Genomic DNA, 22,816 nt, shown 5'->3' on the forward strand with positions numbered 1-22,816 from the left:
ACCTTTACCCCTATTTCTATCATTTTATTTCTCAGTATTGGGTTTCTTGTCTATGCAGTGGGATCAATACCTTCATGTCTCATCAAGTGTTCCAACATTTAGTTGTTTGTAACATATTTTGAAATTTAAAACCAACACATGCAACTGCTAAGAACTGGTATTTGTTTGTTGGCATTTAAACATAGGTCTGCTGTCAGGTAAACACATTTATACTTTAGCATAGGAAAATAAGATAAAAACAAGAAACAGATGTTCACAGATTTTCTTGCTGCCTCAAACTGTTTAATATTGAGAAATAGGTTTGAAATGGTTTTCTAGAAAATCTCCATTTCAAAGTCTGGGTCTGCAGTGCTAGGCATACTACGTTGTCTATTTACAGAAAAAAAAAAGTCCATTGATCCATTAAAATCCGTTCATTTTAAAAACCTATTGCAGTATATGCCTAATTAATCTTTGCAGAAACACATCAGCACCTGAAATCAGTCATCTTCCAATACATCAAACTGAGGAAAAACAAAATAACTATGTGTCAAAATAAGTTTTCTCTAAATGAAGCAACAAAAAAAGTAAAGAGCAAATAAATCCTACTGGCCCCTTTTCTAATTGTCAATTTGTGTTCATTTTAAACATAATTTTCACTGTTTTACACTAAAGCTGTTTTATGTGCAAACTCTTCATTGAATCAGGTATTTAGGATCGTTCCCTGTGGATTAATTTACCTTGTGAACAGCCCTGGATGATATAAGTACTGCCACACAAGCTGGAAGCGATTGCTCTATGGACTTAATCTCTTCTATGAGCTATTTTAAACCAAACCAATTTTGACTTTATTTAAAAGGCAAAAGCGTGAGGTTAGCTATGAGCCAGCAACATGAACTGACATGCAGAGCACATCTCCTGGGGGAACTAAAGCTTACCAACGGCGCGACCCAGAGAGCTGCTCAGAAATTACAACTTCACAATCAAAATTTGACAAAGCAACGTCTAATTTCAGAAAAATTCACATTATCTGCAACTACTAAGGTTGATGCAGGGTGATACTCGGGTAAAAAGTTGGTAAATACAAAGAAAGTGCAAAGATTTGGTCAGCCCTGAAGTGGTCAGGCAGCTGGACTAGATGATCATTGGAGGCCCCTTCCCACTGAAAAAATTCTACTGTATTCTATTGTATTTCATTTCGTTTCTTGGGCAGAAAGAACTTCATATGTCAGTCCCTGATAGGATCAAGCCCATGAACACCTGCAACCAGATGGAAATCTGCAAAATAACATGATTTCTGCAAGTTTGCCATATTCATACCCTAAATTTTCCAGAACTGCAGGGGGTATTCTAGGCCAGGGTCTGTGCTCATATGGTTTGGGTGTGTGAGTACATCTCCCCATCATTTCCTGCGGTGGCCCCTGCGGGGATTAACTGTGCTTTACAGCAATAATCTCTTTAGAGTGTTGCATGGGGAATGAAGACCCACCCTCGGGATGAATCCTACTCACAGTCACAGCAGGACTCCTGTTGCATCATTAATGTACCTAAACCATATCTACATGTTAAAAATATTCTGTGCCTTAATCCAGATGCAGAGAAGCCGATTGAAACGGGCAACGGCAGCTACAAACTAACATGACGACATCACTGTCCATGCTTCTATCGTCAAGCAGATTTTCGTATACATAGAATACAGAAGGAGAGCATCAGAATATCAGATTATACTAAAAATTGACTCTCAATTTAAGATTTCTTCTGATATTACTACTCTGGTTAGATTGAACATCTAAACCACAAAACAAGTATTTTGTGCTCATCCTTTGAGATCTCTTTGCTCTGTAATTCATAACCATAACTCTGGCTAATCCAGCCGATGGCCTGCGGAAAGGAGGTCCCAGAGATGAAAAGTCCCCACAGACCCCAATTATACGTTACATTGTTTGAACTGTGTCAGTGCTAAAAGGGGCTGCAGGAACACTCACGGGCTCAGCTTAACCCACACACAAGAAACCCGGTATCTGAGGTTTTCACCACTGTCACTTCTCAGTTTGCAGGAACATTTAGGGGTTTGCGGGATGAGAGGTGTCCCAGCCTGGGGAGAGGAAGAGCCCCTGTCCCCGAGGGGGCTCACAACATCCCTGCCGCTGGAAGCTGGAAAATGGCAATGGAATTGTCACACCAATGGAGATAACAGAATTAACACTTTCTTAATACAAGGTTTAGAAAAGAAACAAATGGTTCTTCAGACGTCGCCAGAAAATTTCTTAAGGGTCCCATGAATTTTTTTTACAATGAGGGTGGTGAGGCAGTAGAAGAGGTTGCCCAGAGAGGCTGTGGATGCCCCATCCCTGGAAGTGTTCAAGGCCAGGTTGGATGGGACTTTGAGCAACCTGGTCTAGTGGAAGGTGTCCCTGCCCATGGCAGGGGGGTTGGAACTGGATGATGTTCCAACCCAAACCATTCTGTGATTCTATGATTTTTAAACCCAAGGAAACCCAATTAACCAAAAGCTCAAAAAAATGCAGTCTCTTAAGACATCGCATGCTCTAAATTTGGGAAAGATAAACCGATGACCTCAAATCCATCAAAGAGCAGGAATTTTTGCCTTAAACCATCTGCTGAGAGGCAGATCTTTCAACCCCGAGTCTCTACTCAGTGTATCAGGTTACGTGATGGGACACGTTAAGCGGGGGGTGCCACAACAGGAACCTGCCGGGGTGCAAGAAGGGCTGCAGAGATGCCGTGAGAGAACGTGCATTTACATGAGGCTCTTTTCACTGCTGAATTCAGCCAGAAAGCACAACCCTGGTGAAAAAAACAGAACGTTGGAGTGCCTGGGCCCTGCTATATGGGAGCCAGCGGGCTGCGATCACAGAGACCACGGCGTGTGCCGGCGGTCGTCGGTAGCAAGAAGAGACGTCACTGCCTCGTGGAGGCACGGAGAGGATTATTGCAGGGGACAGAGTAAGACGGGGGAAGCCATGAGAGTCACACACTGAACATGCGAAACCTGACAGCCATGCAGAAACATCTGAGGTTCTCTATAGCACTGAAGTAATACCACATGTATATAAATATAGACACGTGTGTGTGTGTGTATATATATGTATTTTTCATATATATGTATGTATCTCCAGTCTCAGCTGGCATGCAGTCTCACACTATTTAATATGAACACAGACAGAATTTGAGGCATCTAAAACATCTGTAAAACATGAGCACTGTAAAACACATTAATGAATAATAACACAGAAAGACCCTCAAATGCGATGCAGGCAGCGCGGTGCCACTTTGCAGTCCCCTCCGCGGCCTTCTCTGAGGATTTGCCCCATCTCTTTCCACAAGATTTCAACACCACCCTCTGTAAAAGCACTACCTGCATGAGCTTTGAGCAGCACAGCCTGGGTGTCTTTGAAGACACGTGGACTTTGATGCCAGAAGGGGATACACTCCAGATGCTGGACTCATTTTACAATCCTATCTTGCTTTTAGTATTCAAGATTTATGCCTGCCTTTTCCTTGGCAGAGGACTTGCCTATGTCAAGCTTTCATTTTCAAACCTGGCTCGTTTCCCTTGGTGAAACATTTTGATTAGAACTTTTTGCAAATAACATGGTTTAAAATATTTTGTTTCTTTGGGAAAAAAACAGAATCGTATCAAAGCAGCAGTTCATCCAAGACAGCACCGTAGATGTCACTGCGGCCAGTACTACACTTCTCAGAGAGTTTCATGTATTTACAGGACAGCAAATATTATTTCTCGTTTAGTTGCAAGCTGGCCTATGCCCTGGAGCATGAGGCTTTCAACTGTACTTGTCTCGAGTCAGGCACGCGAAGGGATTTTTACTATCCCATCCAATTCTCCTTGAGGCAGAGATCATGCCTGGAAAACGTCAACCTTTATGTTCACCTTTCAGATGGAACTGCAGGAGAAAGCAGTTTTCTACAGTTACCACTCCTTGATGACCAACATTAATTATATGTAAAGTTTTATAACGTCTCATGTAGGAAATAGGGATTTTGTTGCCTTAAAGAAATAACTGCAGCAAAGTAGCAAGCTTCATATGTTGCTCTGAAATTAGGTACTGAAAACACTCATGCAAACTCTGCAAGCTAACCTCATTTCACTTGTCTCCAGTAACGTAGTACAACAGGACTTGCCTTATCGCATTAGAGATGTCCTAGCTAACATGTACGAGTTGGCAAGGAGTAGAATAAATTTTTTACCCTATTCTACATAAGCCTTCATAAACTCAGCCACAGAAGGATACACCTAAATATAGCCGTGTCGCCCCAGACCGCTCCGGGGAGCTTGGCTGCCAAACAGAAAAGTTTGGCAGGCAGAAAGCATAAGTCCAAACCTTTCCCGAGGGAAGGCGGCAGCCTCGGGCGGTCACATGCAACTCATGCCCCAACAGCCCCTGGAGCACTCGGTGCTTTTAGAAGAACATTATTCTCTGCTGGACACCATCAGCCAGTAAGTTTAGGGCCTCTCCATGCAAAAAAACCCCAAAACCCTTAAGTGTGCCCTGCTCAAGGCTTGAGGTCAAAGCCCACATTGCTCTTCGTATGTTTAATGTCTCTTACAACACTGGTCTCAAATGCAGGGATGGGGGGCAATCACTGGCTTAATTCATATAAACAATCCTGTAAAAAGACAGAGATTAAACAGGTAAACCCATTTCTGTTTCAAGCCTCAAGGTATTATAAATCACCGTTAGCACACAAAAGGTCCTGAAAGATAATGAAAAATACCTTGACAGTAGCATCATGCTGACCCTATATTCTTTCTGTTCTAAATCTGAATTCCCTGCTGCACCGGCTGACAAGCGGGATGAAGAATGGTATGAATGCCTCGAAGGGCTCGTACCTGTCTGCTACTCAGACTAGAAATGTTAAGGCCTGGGTAAAACAGCATTTCAACAGAGCGAGACACTCCCACCATCAGAGCACAACTCACTGCAAATACCCTGCTCGTGAGACAGAACAGATCAGCAAAGCTTTAGTTTATAAACTTCAGTTTATCACTTGCAGAAACAAGGTAATGAATGTTTTTAAGCACAGCCCACTATTGTAAACACTAAAGGAATCTGTTAAAAAGGTTCCAAATCTAATACAGAGGTAACAATGTTGATGGCTGATTTACCAAAGCATCATAAACCGCCCCCGCCCCCGCCCCCAGCATGCTCCTAAGTACTATTATTTAAACATAGACCTCTTACAAAACCACACATGCACATCTGGAGTAACATCTCTGCGACAGTGATGCACTAGAATTAGGGGCAAGGGCTTACCGAACTGCAGAAGCAGCCATAAGCTGCATGCTCTTTTCCTTGCCCCCATACACTGTGCGCTTCCCACCTACAAACCTATACCTCGCTGCATGTGTCAGCTACAGGTAGCCACTGGATTTTAACAGTGGGACTGTTAAAATTTCAGAAGAAAAAATGCACATACACATCCCTTTAACTCTACATCAACTCCCATCACCTTCTTGATTCAGTGCCCTCTCTGTATTTTCCACCTTTTACCATTTTGGATCCTTCTTTATCTTTTCCTGTCTCATCAACATCAGTTCAATTTTTTTTCCTTCTTTAGCATCAGCGAGGACAACGTTCCTTCTTCTTTTGAGTCCACCACAGTCTTGAAACTGGTTTTAAAATTATAAGACTTAAACAAGAAAGCAGAAAGGAGGCATGTGTGGGAGTGTGCACACAAGGGGAGGGAAGTTATTTGTATACTTGGCATTAACTTTTTGGGCAAGCTTGGATCATTATGAAGCTTTTCATAACCCTGAAGGTTAAAATCTTGCTGCTCTTAAAATAAAAGCTGAGAGTCCCATCTAATCTCACACCATCAACAGCTAAAACATTAAAAGTCATTTATCGCAGTATCCAAAATAACACCGTGGGAGTTGACAACACTGAATTTTCCTCTAGCTGTCTTCTGATCCATCTTTTGAGTTTATTCTTTCTTTCAATTTTTCACTCAATTTTTTTTCCATCTACTGGGCTGGACCATAAACCAAAGCAAATTTCACAGTTCGAGTGTAACATCTGTTCTGTGCCACTTCCTTCAGCTTTAAACACCCTTCCTTCTCCTTTTTTTTTCCAGTAACATAACAAACACCTGTAGCTGACCCATTACCTATCCAGTATTTAAGGGCCAGATTTTGGTGTCAAACCCAACCCTTGATGCCTCAGTGGCTTTACTGGGGGAAGGCAGAACCGTTGTTTCATGACTTCACGGTTTCTCACCCCTGACATCAACCATGAATCATGTCACATGTGCACGCACGCATTTGCTTTCTGCTTAATTTGTCCTCTTAATGAAATGGAGAAAGAATTGAACCAGGATTCAGAGACGGTGTCCTTTTGTACTTTGTGTGGTTGGGATTCTGTGACCCCACTAATTTTGCTCAAGAGCTGATGAGACGCCTGATAAACAGCCTCCCTTTTCACCTCCTAAACTGCCATCCCCGTCACCTGCAAAATGCAGATGCATTAGTGAACAAAAGACAATTATTCATCAGTATTAGACATTTTTCAAGGAGCTCCTCCTTTGGGGAATGAGCCCAAATGGAAGCTTGCTAGATTTGAAAAAAGATCTGTAATTCTTACGAATCTTATTCATTATTAACAAAGCATTTCATAATACTGATGAGAATGTCAGAATTCAAATGCTTTAGCTGTAAGATCACAAAAATATTTAACCTGAGTTAAATTTATCTTGATGTGCCTTTTGAGCTGCTCTTTGTTCCCTTCTCCAAGCAGTTAAACTTGCAAACAAATCTATCTTGTTTTATTGTCAGCAGCATCTATTCTGCTTAGCACGCACTCTAGATGAATTTATTAACAAACCTATTTTTAACCCACAAACACATAAATCTGTAGAAAGCAGCAACTTGATAAAAGCCCAGGAGTCAGAGGAAAAAGCAGCAAAAAAAAAAGAACATGAAAAAAGCTATATGCCAGGGACCTCCAGGAGGGAATGGGGGTCTTTTACATGTCGTTCTTCATTGTAAAAATCCACAAAATCTAAGTGAAGGCAACTGGTCCACATGGTATTAGACCTATCTACATCACTGTGGCAGCAGTGCAAGAGGATTTATGCAGCTCACTGGTCTCCCTTTAAGCTGCTTTAACATCATACCTATTTCCTTGCTCAAGATGATCCCCCTAACAGTTAAGCGGGGAACACAGTGTAGATCATCACAGGACCCTACATGAAGAAAAAGCACGGCCCCATTTCATATCAGAGTAAATTACAGCACTTCTACAGGAAGATTCAACATAGAAAACAGCCGTTCTTTTAATAACCCTGGGAGACTGCTGCTGAATGACATAAAATGCTGCTTGAACATCACAAGCACATGGGTAAGCTTCACATACCAGCAAGAAATGTTTTCTGTTTTATTTTGCAGGCTTGCTAAGATTGCTGGAGATTTTCTTACATTCTCCTGCATTCAAGCAGCAAAACTTTACAGTCCACTTCTGTGGGGACGTGAAGTGCAAAGTTTCCCCGTAGCAGCACGTGATTCTTTGACCAGTTTTCTTTTCAGTAGCAGATTTTGAACATTAACAGTTGGCTGCTTTTACATAGTGAGAGCCAAAAAATCCTGGAAGCTATTCAGAGGTTAAAGTCAGGTCAGCATTTTCACCAGCCATTCTGTTTTACACAAAAAGGATTTAGTGGCTTCCAGGAGAAAGGGCTGACTCGCTCCTATCTCTCCTCTTGGCTCACCTCCTCTCTCCTCCTCCCCCTTCCCCACTGCTTTTCTTTTACAAATAAGAGTGTCTGAATTTGAAGATCTGGACCTTGTAACATTTTTTGTTACCCTTTCAACATAAGTAGACTGAACTTCCCTTTACTGTAGAGGATCTAAAATTTCAAAATAAGTCTGTTCTAACCCAAGTGATGCATTTATTAAAGTCATCAGTAACCATGAAATAGTCCCTGTGCTGTGCAGATTAGAGGTACGACACGCTTGTTCTCTAATAATTGAAATTATATAAGAGGTGACATGCAAATGGACAGGAATAACTCCAAGAGGACAAGTCATCAGAGAAAACCTGACTGGTTAACATTTGGGCTTTACATACAGATTAGAACACCAAAATGCCCGTCTTAGTGGACAGTTATGCTCTTAATGCAGTTAATTCGGAGTCTACAGAGCCACACTCTGATTTAACTTTGACAAATCAACACTGTGTCTAGCAATACAGATATGTAAAATCAGCTTAACATGTAAAAAAACATTTTATGCTAAGCAAAATCACATAGAGAGAAGCAATTATGCATAATCGTGTACGGACTGACTTCCGACCTCGATTAACTGTTTTCTGTTCTTTGCTAATTCTCATATATCTTACAAATAGCACATTAACTTTCTGGGACACAGGTTAAAGCCTCTGTGTTTTTAAAATACGACATTCGGTGGCAATTCATGATCGTGAGATTTGGAGGTGATGCTCATTGCAGCTCAGGACTAATAGGTGGCAAAGATCAAGAGATCTTCCTAAAACCATAATGTTTATCAAGATGAATAAGAAATATATTGGACAGCCTATTCTAAAAATACACCTTCTTGGAGCTAATGAGCTAATAGTTTAACTCACTTACTTGGGGAGGAGCAGGAGGGACCATGACTCAGGAAACAAAAAATACCTAGGGAAATGTTTACTCTTTTTCTACACATAAAAATGGCACAAAAACGTAAGTAGTTTTGACAAGGAAATCTCTGACACATTTACACTTTTGAGGTACCACGTGAAGCTGCTCAGACCAAAAGCCACGTCGTTACAGTCATCCTTGCAGAGAACAAACACAAGCAAGGGATATGCATACAAGTAGATCTGTATCCAATAATCGAGGAATGCAACCAAAAGGGAAACCTGATCCCTGACCCTCCACAAACAAAGGAGCTGATGTGTTCCTTAAGGGGAGAGCAAAGCACGAGGTGGGCTTTGCTACCTACACGTGGACAATTTGTCTGCTCTGTTCTGTAGTGAAAATAATTCTAGCGAATTGCTGTCATGCAGAGAGCACCTTTCAAAATTGTTGCACACCCAATTCCCATCCCAACGGGAGGGTAATGACCAAACTGTGCATCCATCTCTGTGGGCAAACATCCCCCCCTGCTTGAACTGACCTTACACTTGCAGAAGACGTATAGAAAAAGACTTAGAAGAAAACCTCCCAATTTTTTTCGCTGCTGGAAAGTATGACTGGAGAAGACCGTTTTCCCCACAATTTGTTACAGCTGTTCAGCTTCTATCAAATGCCAGAATAAGGTGGTGTTGAAAATGTTATTGTCAAAAATAAAGGGGGGGAGGAAATAAGGGGAGAAAGAGGCTCTTGTTTTCCTTTGAGTGTGAACACTAGCAGAGGAAAGGCTTGCTTTTTGAAAGCCTTGGAAAGTGCTTCCCCTACTCCACACGAACATATTTTTACACAACTTTTCCATCTGGGATACATTAACATAGCCTTGGGATAAGCCACCTTCTATTATTTCCAAAGTTTCCATGGGAAAATCTAAATTCCTGACAGAAGAACCTCTAAGAAAGAATCTTCCTTGTGAGGGGCAAAAAAAAGTTTCAGACTTAAAAATTAATTACTATAGACCTAGTGAAAAAAGGATAGGGTATAAAATCTGAGCAAAAAGATTCAACACCTTATCACATATCAGGAATCGGGATCACACTGATGCTCCTCTGACACACAGGTGTACCACAAAGGCCACCCAGACCTCCTCTGGCTTTCAGGTGGATAAGAAACTCCAGATGAAACCAAACTGCAGCAACTTACAATTTCGTCACCTTCAGATGGTCACCTGCCAACGAACCACGAGGACCAGACGAGCCCAACGCGATAGCGCAGCACGCACCGACAGATGTCATTAGTAAGAGCAGCTCATAAAAGCAGAGCACACACTTCTTTGCCTATTCCGCTGCTCCACTTCAGGCTTCGTTCAAGTCTCAGACCCGATTCACAGCTCTGCCAGAGGCAAGACCCAGCTGGAATCGAGCGTCCACTTTTACTCACCATGATCCTCCAGCCCAGCCAGGCTTCAAGGGGCTGCTGTTGGACAGGGTGAAGCTCTGATCGTGGGACATTGTGAGCAGAGAACGAAGGGTGTGTCATACTGCAATGACTTTTCCCAGAATTTATTAACCTACTTTGGTATGCAGCTCAGAATAGCTTACGTATTTGCATTTTAAGATCATGCAGGCAGAAGTGCTACAGAGGTTGCTGTGGCATACAGGAGCTGAACTAAGCCCAGATTTCCTGATCAGCCAAGCAAAATATTAATCACTAGTACAACTAACCTGCCTAAATTATCAAGCCTCTTCTTTTTTTTTTTTTAAAGCACTACATACACTGTTGGCAAAGTAAAATCTTCTTCGCTGGAGAAATACTCAACATAAAACACAATGCAAGGACAACCAAGTGAGGACCATCCTGCCTGATGTTACATAGACATTACTTTTCTCCCATTGTGCCTTTACAGTTATTGTAAATAAATTAATCTGTGTATGTTATTTTCTCAAGATCCTTTACACCTGCAACCTACAGATCACTCGAATGAAAAACCTGCTACAGCAGCTACAGAAATTCACTGGAATTTGTGTTAATTCAATCTGTTTCCTGCCCAAGGCTGAGCTTAAGAGAAGCAGTCATGTTTGAGGCAGAGTCACCGATAAGGTGGCAGTGACAGTCACGGGGCACAGAAGGTAATCAGTCTTTTATATTTATAATAATAGAATCCCACAGTATTTGAAATATGAATGTGATGCCATCATCCATTCTCTTTCCTCTGACATCAAAGAACAGTGGCTATGGACTAAATGGCATTAAGGGAAGGAAAATGCTGAAAAAAATAGATGCCTCTACACTTGAGGTAATAGGAGGGGATGGCAGCCCCGAATAACAGCCATTGCCTGGCACCGAGACATCCCATCTTCCTTATTGGACCAAAAACCGTGTGGCGCTCTAAATTAACATCTCCACATTCACAAATGGGCATGGACAGCAGCTGAAGGAGAGGATACAGAACAAAAGAAAAACTTGGTAGGAAAAAACCCAACCACCTCACTAGAATTAAAGGAGGCAAAAATGCGTTGGGAAGAAAGATTGCAAGAAGCAAAAAGGTGAAGATGGGACGCAAAAATAGAAGAAGGGAGATAAAATTCTTCCTCTTTCACCATTTAAACAAGTTCCAAAACTTTGCATCAATGAATTTACTCATCAACCTCATCCATGCCAAGCTTCACCAACTTTATGTAGTTGCACCCATGACGAATGGAAGATGGAAGGGGTACACTTCACCTCGGTCACTGCAGTATTAACTCGAATGATGCAAAACCATCCCACTAATTAGCGAACGCAGGTATATTATCTAAAATAACTCTTGTTAAGCCAACGCAGTCGATGACCGCCCGGCTTAGCGGTAGAGCGCGAAGGAGAAGGGTGCCGGCACTCACCGATGATACCGCTGTCTCTGCTCTCCAGCGTGGAGGTGGGGCTGGTGACGGCGCCGTAGGTGCAGTCCTTGGCGGTGACGCTGGTGCTGACGGGCGGCAAGGTGGAGCAGGGGCTGCTGGCGGGCGGCGAGGCCGTGCTGCTGGTCAGCGTGGAGCAGGGGCTGATGCGCTGCGTCACCGCCGAGCTCTGAAAAACGGGAACCGGGGACACATCACTCACCACGGGCAGTCACTGAGGGGTGGGGGGGGAAGTCTTTCTATAGCTCACGCTTGAGGATTTGCGTTGTACGGCGAAGTTGAAAAGTGCTTTAGTGTTCAAAATGAGAAAGTCCGCTGTGCCACCCCGCATCTGTGGAAAACGCAGAGGCACCGGGCTTGCTTTCTACTTCACGCCTTAGACGTTACAGCTTCCACGTTCAATAGGAAACACAGGAAACATAAATAAAGTGGTATTTACCAAAAGCCTGATTCCATAATTTATCGGGAATTTTGATCGTTTTGTTAGTATTGAACTGCAAGTAAAAAAAAAAAGGGGAGGGGGCACAAATAAGCAAAGATTATGAAACAGTGAGGTAAATTCTGTGCCTCTGTTTAAGTGGAGATCTCCAGGGTGGTAAGTATACAGCATGATCTCACCTTTACTTACAGCAAGAAACATCACATACAGGAAATCCTACAAAGACCTCTGGGCCATTTCCGTCTGCTCAGAAACCTCTGTGGGGCTGCAATTTTTATTTTGCTCTGTAAATGTTTCCTCCATTCAAGAAAAACAACAGTGGTTCTACACCCTTGCAAAGAGGAAGCTCGAAATCCCTTATCGAGATACGAGACAGCCCTTCCCTGCCCAGACATGCTTTCCCCACTAGATAAAGTTAAAAAAAAAAAAAAAAAAAGTAATAGGGAAAATGTTGCTCTCCAAAGGCAAAACAAAACAAAAAAATACAGCAGCACAAAAAAAATGGTGTTTTAAAAGTTATTTTGGAAAGCCCCTATAAGATATTGTGTGCAAGCAACCTGCCAGAGTTGATACACCTGAAGCTGTGCACGGAGATTAGTTTATTAAGAAAACAAAACCATTCTTGAATTCAATTTGAGACAAGCTGCGATACAAGACAGAGCCCTTGTTTCAACCACAGGCTACTGGATACACAACCTTCCCTGGCAAAAGGTCCTCCTTTCTGGAGATACGTCCTAGAGCATCTGCAGCCAACAAAAACTGCTGTGCAGAGTCACCAGAGGACAGCAAGGGCAGGAGATGGCTCGCCGACCGCAGCACTGGGAAGACGCTTTTATTGACCCAACACAGCAACTTAATCACCATTCCACTGGACTTCAGAGCAATCATCGAGAAATAACTTTAAAATGGGCTACTTCAATACTTCCCTTCCACAAACCTGACCCCCGTGCCCCAGACCAGGCGTCCTATTCACAGTGTGGGTGTCGGAGGAGCAGGCACCCTCACGGTGGGTCAGGCCAGCAGTCCATCTCCCCTCGAGTAGATGAGGATGCATAAAGTAAGCATTAAAAAAAATATGGGCTTTTGAGCAGGCAATTCTCCCTTAAATTTATCTTTCCGCCTCTGCAGAGGGGAGGTGACTCCATCTCCCCCTTGCTCAGGGGACACTGCAGAACACCGTCATCTCTCTCTTGCACTGCTGCCGTTTGCTGTAGCTAAACCCTGCGGACTGTATTTTGTTTGTCATTGCAAAATTATACTGGTCCCAAGGAAAGAAGAGCAGAGGTTAATTCCCCATTTGGAATTCGTTTAAATGAGACTTCTTTTATTCTGTGTGCATACTTCCTTAATAATTGCATGGATTTATATTCCCTTTTCCATGTCATTTGAACCCAAGGTAACCATGGAGAGCATCATGCTTACAAACTGCAGAACAGGTTTGACATCTAATTTTTTTTCTTCTTCGCTATTTCATACCTGAAGCTGAAAAAACGCCTGGGACAGACTTTTGTAAGTAGAACATGTGGAAGATTTACTGGTTTTTAAATTAGAAGGCAGATACCATGTGTAGCTACCAGGAAGCGATCTAATTTGTCCAAGGTGTCCCAATGGGGCTTGTAAAAATCCTTACTCAGAATGTAACCACCCTGGTGTCTGAGGCGAAACAGAGCATCCCCGCAGCAGTGGGACGGGGCAGTGCCGAGGCAGGCAGCCCCCTCCACCGCCCCACGCCTTTGCTTTCACGCCATCATGACTGCATCGATCCTAACTTAATTACAGAGTACCCCGAACGTGGATTAGCATATCAACAAACCAGGGACAGAGTGCTAATGCGACAGCTCCACGGGCATGTTTTTTATATTAAACAGAGAGATTGCAACACAGCAGAAAATGAACCGTGTGAATATTTCCATGATAATTTATAATCTCCCTCTGGTATCCATATAAAATATCCACCAGTGAATGAGACGACTGCCACCACATCCTTGTCTTTTGAAGCACTCAGGAGAAGCAAACCAACGCTTTCCTCTCCCTATCCAATTTGTGGTGCCACTAGTGGATCACTGTTATTGTTATTTTCCATTCTTTTATGTTCTAGGTACTTACAAATACTTCTCTTTTTTTCCCCAGTAGCCTTCTAGGAATTGCAGGCAAGCTGACTGCTCTATAAATTCTGGCTCCCTGTATATTCTGGTTTCACACATTTGTTACATCAGCTCTCATGCGCCTTCTCTCTCAAAGAACCTTTTTCATCTTCTCATACTGCAATGTTTTCAGATGTCCAAATACTGTACTGATTTTTGTAAATGTTTTTAATTTTGCAAAATTATTTCTAACTCATTAATTCTAGTGGCCAAATTAAAAACTATTTGTGTGTCAGTATTCAATGAAAATATTCCATTATTTTTTCCTCTTAAAATTGCTGGGGTTTATTATTATTATTCTTAATATAACCTAACACGGGGCTCTTTTTGCATTGCTGCTATGTATCAAGCAGATGTTTTCACTGGGCCACCCACTACAGTGGGGCTGTCTCTTCTGATTTATCACAGACTCCATCAGTACACCTGAGCTGTTAAATTAGCTTTTTCCAATATTCATTTTCTTTAACCCACTGACAGTACAACGAACTGCACCAAGTTTAAGGTAATATAACTTTTGAGGTTTGGACAAAGAAGGCCAAGGGCATCCTGGGCTGCATTAGGAAGAGCGATGCCAGCGGGTGAAGGAGGTGATGCTTCTCCTCTGCTAAGCTCTGGTGGGACCACACCTGGAGCGCAGACGAGGACACTGGAGTGAGTCCAGCTAAGGACCATGGAGACGACTGAAGGACTGGAGCGTCTGACATAGGAGATACGGAGATATTCAAAACCCAACCGGAGATGGTCCTGAGCAACCTGCTCTGAGCTGACCCTGCTTCGAGCGGGCGGGTTGGATTAAACAATCTCCAGAGATGCCTTCCGACCTCATACTGCAGCATCTAAAAATTTAATCAGCTCACATGTGGGATCTTTCAGAATGCGAAGCATTATTACTATTATAAATTCTTTATGGTGAGGTTTTTCTACGTCCTTGTTTCAACTGTTATTTTAAACAAATCCCTGCTGAAATCTCAGTACTAACAAAATAACATCCGCTAACCTTAAAACACACAAAAAAATTACACTTTAAAGCAAATTAAAATTCAGTGCAAGAATGGTACACTCATCTTCCTTCCAGCTGATAACACTATTGTTTCATAAAATGCCAAAAGTGATATTCTTATAAGTTCTTTTATTTGTAGTGTTATCAATGCAGCTCCTTAAGAACAAGCTACTTGCAACTGGAAATTACTAAATAACATGGTATATCACTTGGCATTGATTGACATGTTTTATTTTTGTATTGATATAGAAAAATGTTCCTCCGTGCAAGTTTTAAATATAAATTTCCATTAACAGAACATTCTGTATTATTATTGCTGCTGTTTCATCTGTCACATTTTCACTAAGCTTTGAAAAATTACACTGTTCTGTCATAGTCTCATTGTCCTTTGTGCTTCTCTGGCAGCCAGTGCAGTTAAAAAATAGTTTCCCAAAAAGTAGGAGAAAGAGGATTTATTCTTCAGCATTTGCGATGTCTCATTAAGGAAAGCATGATTAAGAAAGAGACAGCACATAAAACATGCAATTTCATAGCAATCTGGATTAGAGAATACATCCTTTGACATATTCAAAATAAGGCAATTGAATGAAAATGCAGTGTGCCGATTTACAGATTGGGGCAGTTTTAGTGAAAACACCTCTATGCCTTATCTTCACTTCAGCTCAAGCATTGGCGAGATTGCAAATAATTATTTTCTCGCTTGAGAAGGCAAAGCATGGTTAGAATAACAAGCAGCAGCCTAGTCCCAGCTTTTGATACAAAGAACGTTTTCTTTGCCCAGGCCGTGTAAATTAACGCATTAAAACCTAGAAAATTGTTCTCATTTTTAAATTCAAGTGCAAACTAGTAGTCAAAGTCTCAATCAGATTTTAATTAATCAATGATTAATGGAAGAATTAATCTTTGCAAATCCCACAAATGTGTCTCTGCATGATTTTCAACACTACTTTAAGTAGGATAGCTGAAGAAATTCAATTTGGGAAGGAGAGTTAGAGAGGTTTTTAGAAGATTTGCTGCAATTCAGAAGCAACTTTAGCTTGGACAGGATTTGTGCATGGCTCCGGTCCTGAGACAGCCAGAGAGCAAAAGTCAGAGAAGGGCCACGAAGACCGTTAGATGGCTGGAGCTTGTGATGTAGAAGGAGAAGCTGACGGAGAAGGTTCATTCAGCCTGGAGAAGAGACAGCTAAACGGCATCTAGGGATAGCCGCAGCCTTCCGCTGTCTGCAGGGGACTGTAGAGAAGACACAACCGTGCTCTTCTCAAAAGTGCAAAGGGAAAGGCCAAGACACTACAGTCACAGGTTGTATCAAGGAGATTTTCTGTCAGGTAAAACAAAAAAGTCCCTCACAACGGGAGTCGTGAAGCCCCGAACAGGCTGCCCAGAGAGACTGTTGATTCTCCATCCGTGGAGATCTTCAAAACTCGCCTGGACAAGCCCTGAGCAACATGGTCCAACTTTGAAGCTAGCCCCGCTAGATGAGATGACCTCCAGAGGTCATTGCCAACCTCGAGTATGCTGCAATTCTAGGCAAGTGCTGACAGCAGGAGATGCTCACAAAGAAAGAAAAAAAAATTAACTTGGTAATTGAGGAACCAGCCTCTCTTTATCTTTACCAGCACATGAATAGCATTCAAAGGCCCTGTAAAACTTTTTCATGCAAAAATTAGCACACAGCCCAAGATATCAATCTATTTTAGAGGACAACTCTCTGCTGTTTCTCTTTACATTTTTCTTTTATTTATTCTCCAAAGACATCTTCTGCTTTAGAGAAAAGATGGGATTTTAATTTTTGTCAAAAGGCAACAACAAAAGGAACCATTTATAGTAGAAAGCTCTGCTTGGCTTTGAAGTATTCAGTTCAAATAGGTGCCTGTTAAAAGTACATTTTCTAGCACAATGTATAGTAAAGCACATTTCAAATCCACCACAACTTGCATAAAATATTGAATGAAAGCGTTAAAAGCTTAATGAATGTGTTAAAGGCAAAAACTTAACAAAAACACATTGCCTGGCTCTCAAGCATACTTTAGCCCATGCAGATGATCAAAAACCTTTTGGTTCAGTCTACAGTGGGGGACCGATAGAGCCCAGGACGCTGCCCTCCACCCTGCTCTCCCTGCTTTGGGCTAGGAGGGGTCCTGGGCTTGGTGGAGCAACTTGTCTCTGAGTTTCCTTCCAAGTGGAACAGGTTGGGAGAAAGATTCATATATGCCACCAGGGCCACAATGGGCATTCAGCTCGAATGTACAGAAACCATCTTCTTGGCTGCCACTCTTCATTGACTTTTTTTTTTTTTTTTTTTTTTGTTAAGGAATTGAGGACCTTAAGTCAGGTCCTCTGAATAGTGCCTACGTTAAATATCTAAGTGACTTCTGGAGAGTCATGCAACGACCCTGTTAAAAGGAGAGAGAATTAGAACTGGGCTTCCAAGTTTCATGCTCTTCTGCTACTTACTGGACTATCTATCTGCCCATTAAAAAAAAAACCAAAACCAAAACTGTCTCCTACTTTCATTCTCATCTCACCAACACTGCTGGGAGTGGGTGTATTGTCCAGGCTTGAGGAGGAGGAATAAACTCAGGCAGTTTCCACAAAATCTACATTGTAGCCATGAGCTTTTTGCTATTTTGCTTTTCAGCCAGCCAGAGGGGATGTAACAAACTCCATCACAATGAAGATTTTATGATTTGCTTTCTGTACCTGTTTTCAAGCATGAAATCACCTTGTTCAGCAAACGTGAGCAAAAACTGTGACTATCTGTAAAATCAGGCTATTACTACTTACCTCTTCTTCCTGGAGAAACTGTGAGCCTTTATGTAACATTGCTAAAGTACCTTTGAAATATTGCATGTAAGATGCCATGAAAGTACAGATTATTTTGGTCACTATAATCTGATTAGAAATGCTACCCACTCCTACAACATTTGCAAAAACAGAAAAACAACAGAAGCTGTTTCACATGGTAGCAGCTGATCCCTGAAACATGTACCGCTGCGCTGTAATGATGATTCACCATTTAACGAGGAGATACAACCTTTTACCTCATAACAATTATTTCACCATTATGAGACACTCAGCTGCCATATAATTAGAAAATAACCACTCTCTCACATGCTGTATTTGGATCCTAATCCGTGCAGTTACTGCTGTACAAGCGGGAAGGATTGGAGGGGTCGTACCTGGTTCTCGTCCTGCACCTCCATGCTGTACTGGGGCCCTGGCTGTACCTCCGTGACTTTCTCTCCGAGGAGGAAGCCCAGGCGAGTCATGAGTGTATTTGCTGCCTCATCTACGGATGGAGGGGGTCCCAGCTCCTGCTCAGTATCACCTAAACAGGAAGAAAAACAGATTCAGACAGGAATTGTTTACCTTGGATACTGCTCAGTGTTTTTCCAGCAAAACACCGCTAACTTTTCATGCTGCAACGTCAGTATCCGGGTTTTCAGGTTATTCACGTTAGTCGAGTCTGTTTTAACATTATATGCTAGTCATTAATTTTAAGTTATGCATTGCTCCAGCTGTCAATACATGTTTCTTCTAACGTTAGCTGTTATTTCTCCTCTCACTGCTCATTATATTCTCAGCACCTCCCATGGAAGCAAACACAGCCATCTTGCTTTCCCCGCACCAGAAGTGCCAAAGCCACCGGGGAACGAGATTTCCTGGACCAACGATCGAGAAGGGGGAGCCTTCTCTCTCCTCTCTCACGTAGAAACTACCTCCAAGTTACTCACAGAGAAACCAAGGCTACACATGCCGTTTTGAAAGCATTCCACGAGATGCAGAGCAGCCAACCTGCGCTACCAAGTGCTAACGGCAAAGAACAGGACAGAAAACCCGCGTGCATCTTCCACTGTCATCTGCTGTTTCCGACACGCTCACGGTTACGTAGAAAGCACTGCTCTCCAGACACCAAACCTCCTTGTGCGGTCACAGTATAGGCCACGATACAAAGCAAAGTCCACCTGCCAATTCCCGCCAAGTCTATAAAATAGGCCAAAACCAACATTCCGGATAATTTTTCCTGATTTTTTTCTGCCACCTCTAGGAAGAGCAGCACAGACAAGCTTCCGGCTAGCAATGCACACCGGGAAAAAGGCCAGGCATGTATATTAGCATTTCTGTATCTTTTTAATTTTATAACAAAAATTTGTGGAGGTTTTTGACTTGTAGTATCACAAAGGTAAGCTGGGTTCTGAAAGTTAAGTTCTTTCCTGCTCACACAAGCAGCAGTATTAAAGCTTGAAGGTCAAGTTCTTTCCACATTACACTGAAGCAATACTGTGTTTAGTGCAGTTGTAGGAGACTAATTAGGATCTGCAATTAGTCTACAGTTAATTATTCATCTGATAATGTACAATTTGGAGAAGAGCCCATCTCCATTTCCCAGCTCTGTCCTGGCTCGGGGGTGCACCAGCACTCAGCCTGAAGCTAAAGTAAAAAGATGTTACTTTAAATATTGCTTTTTGATAACTATAACTGAAAACCACGAATCACAGAACCTGGGATATGTACAAGACCTCAAAAAATTTAAGCCAGCTGCTTCCAGAAATTCCCATTTAATGTACATCTCACAGAAGCTTAGAGCAATTTTTTGGTGTCTCACCTGCACTACTGCAAATTAAAAACCCTGGAGCATCTCACATGCAACCGCGTCTGCATTCATAAGCACTGTCAACTTTGGGAAATAAGCATCTGGAGCAGTCCTCACACGGTGACTCCGCTGTTATGAAAATGGATTATATACTATGATAATAGAAGCTGTCTTTTAAGTTATTGAATCCCTATTGTACTGCTTTAAACAACACTGACGTGAATGGGATAGATTTAAAGAGAGAGACAAATTTAGATGGATGGCCCAATTTTCTGAACTGCTGACCACCCACATTCAATCTGTGGGCATTTACTATCTCTGGGAGTCAAATCCAGAACAGATACATTTACGTAAAATGAAAATTATAGAGACTTATTTCCAAGGTTTTGGTTTTTTTTCCTTTAAAAAAAAGCAGACTTTTAGAATTTATCCTAGATATCTGTATCTAGGATATGGCTCCGTTCATAATTATTAGAAGTTTATTATGCATTCCCCATTCTGTCTTCAGAACACATGACATTAATAATACTCAAACCGTGCTGACTTACACATCTCGGCAGAAAGGCAAAGCTGGATCTATCTCTGCATTGCCCACCCAGGGGAGGATTTAGGGAGAGTGCCCAGACTGTGCTGGGGCAGGCTGCAGGGCGCTGGGCAGAGCAAGTTTCCTTCGGCTCAGTGTTAAGAACCGCTCCCAAACCAAACAGAACAACTTGCTCCTTGGAAGCTGGATTTAACCTTGTCCTTAGACCTCTCCTCTTTTATACTACCCCTAAAATATCTCTAAGGGGCACAAAGCTGTTTTCACCTGTAAAGTAAAGAAAATTATGAGCTTATCCCAGGTCACTCCTTAACATCATAGAAGATACAGAGGATAATAATTGTCTGCCTTGCTAACAGCCCTAATTCACCTGCAAGATGCTGCTTATGGCACAAGGTATCAACAGCTGTAACTGAAGCAGCTGAGCTCCAAGAGCATCACATTTAGTGTAGAACTATCAATTATTTTGTTATAACGTGGCTTTCAAAGTACAGATAATTTGAACTTAAGCAAAGCACTACTGTACTGGATTATTCCCTCTTTTGGTTTTAGGTCTTTAAAAATAAGTGCAGTCATTTAATTGAGTGTCAAAGAAGAGACGTAACAGCTCCAAGACGCCTGTGAATAGGTATTACAGAAAGAAGCTGTAACATGCCTTTCAGGGTTGACAGTAAGACCTAATACTCTCTTTCTAAGTTCAGTGAAAGGGCATAACTGGTTTTTTTTCTCCCTTGCCACATGTGCTATCCAGTTGATGCTGCAGCCAAATTTTACACACACTTCAGCACACTTGGTTCCCCCAGTCTCACCAGGGAAATTTGAGAGCACAGTTGATAACAGAACTGGCCTGAGATATTTTTAGGTATCCTGACACTACTGCTATAACGAACTACAGCAGCTCAAACACACATACTACAGTCAACTCAAATAAGCAACCTCTAGTATATCAATAAACTGTAACAAACTGCCCAACTAGGCACATGCAAACCTGAAGTCAATCAGCAGATTGGAGAGATCCCAACGTGGTTTGCGGTCTGAAGCTGCTGCACTTGCTAGATCAGCTCATATGCTTCTGCATAAACATTCAGTAATATTAAAAGCCGTATCAAAATGCTCAGTGCCAGGAATTTTAAACAGGAATAAAAAAACTTAACTCCCCGACTCATTGCACGTGATGAGTATTTCAAGGAGTTCTAGAGACTGTGTAACTTCATGTTCCTTTATGTTCAGCAGAAAGCTTGTATTTTTATATATAGGCACATAAAACAATAGCAGGGAAAGGGTTCTCGCGAGCTGGCGCGCTGCTGGGCTGGGTAGATAAACCATACCTACCCACCCACCCACTCAGGTCTCCTCCTAGTTTCCCAGTGGCCATCAGCCCCATAACTTGTACTCACATGCCAGCTGACATCTTTAGTTAGCTGGTTCAGTTGTTTATGTCTTGTTTGGTTTTAAGTGAGAGCTTTTTAATGATAAGCTCCGTTGCAGCAAAGTGGCCATGGAAGGAATACCAGACCCACCGCGGCGTGACGCAGCCTGTCTGGCACCTGCCTGTAACCTGCCTGGCACTGATGGGACACCCCAACAGAGCACACACTCACCTCTCCTATATTGAGCTTTAGCCAGAGATGAAATTACTCCTGATTACATTGTCTTTGCACATACTGTGGCATTTACTGATCCCCACGTGATAAATGCGTTTTCTGAATCTTAGAAAAAATTACTTCCAAAGAATTTAATAGAGAAACTTTTCCCCACTTGGAATTTGTTGTGTTTAATTTCAAGGCAAGTGCTCCAAACCTGGAGTCAGCATTTCAGGTACTGAAGTCTGAGTCAAAACCAAAAGAGATTTACTAGATGTTTGCCACTAGTCCAAGGACTTTCATCACAGATATAGCCTGCAGACTACAAACACATTGCAGTGAATTGCTTATTTCTAATAACATAAATAAAAAACCATGAACAGCTCCAAGATAGATTAGCCTCAAAAGTTGTAGCCTGGTTGGAAGGAGAGGTAATTTGTCCAAGCAGTACACAGATTTTTTTTTTTTTCCTGTAAGAAAAATGTAAGCAACGAGCCTTACTTTGCACTGCAAAAACAAATGAACTCGAAAATAAGACATTCAGATTCTTTTGTAGTGAGCTATACATACATTAAAGGTATCTTCTAAAAAGTGAAAGAAAAAGAATAATATTCAAAAGACTACATGAAATATGCAATCGAATTTTAGGTAGAGTCACCAAAAAGCTATACTAAAGGATACTTCTTTCTTTGAATCCTTAATCTTCAGATGAGACAGGTAACTGCAGCATTATATGACAGAAATAAATAAAAGCTCCTACAGAGATGTGAAACAGGTTGTCCTTTCAGATTAAAATACTACAGGTTTTTAGGCTATCTGGCATTTTTATCTATCAGAGCAGAAGAATGCTGGGAACAGTAAATCAGAGCCTGCAGTCTTAACTCTGCTGCATGCACAGAGCGGTCCAGAAGCAGAACAAACAGAAGCAAAAATCAGCAGGACAAGAGCTTCCCTTTCCCCAGCATGGAGCCACAGGGAAGAAAGGAAATCCCAAACCAGCACCAGCCACTCAGACTTCTGTACCTGTAC

At 42.0% G+C, this 22,816-nt stretch overlaps 1 protein-coding gene across 16 annotated transcripts in view; it reads right to left on the bottom strand.

Annotated features, from left to right (window-relative positions):
- The window catches only part of TANC2 (tetratricopeptide repeat, ankyrin repeat and coiled-coil containing 2), a 290,145-nt gene that overhangs the window by 92,555 nt on the left and 174,774 nt on the right, over nt 1-22,816 (bottom strand). For all 16 annotated transcript variants that reach the window (XM_030021416.2, XM_030021420.1, XM_030021407.2 and 13 more), the window contains 2 exons: nt 18,249-18,397; nt 11,466-11,652 (listed from right to left, as the gene is read on the bottom strand). In XM_030021416.2, the coding sequence (XP_029877276.1) occupies nt 11,466-11,652; nt 18,249-18,397 (336 nt within the window). The remainder of the gene's footprint in view (nt 1-11,465; nt 11,653-18,248; nt 18,398-22,816) is intronic.

Source organism: Aquila chrysaetos, chromosome 8, assembly GCF_900496995.4.
Source record: "Aquila chrysaetos chrysaetos chromosome 8, bAquChr1.4, whole genome shotgun sequence".
NCBI lineage: Eukaryota > Metazoa > Chordata > Aves > Accipitriformes > Accipitridae > Aquila > Aquila chrysaetos.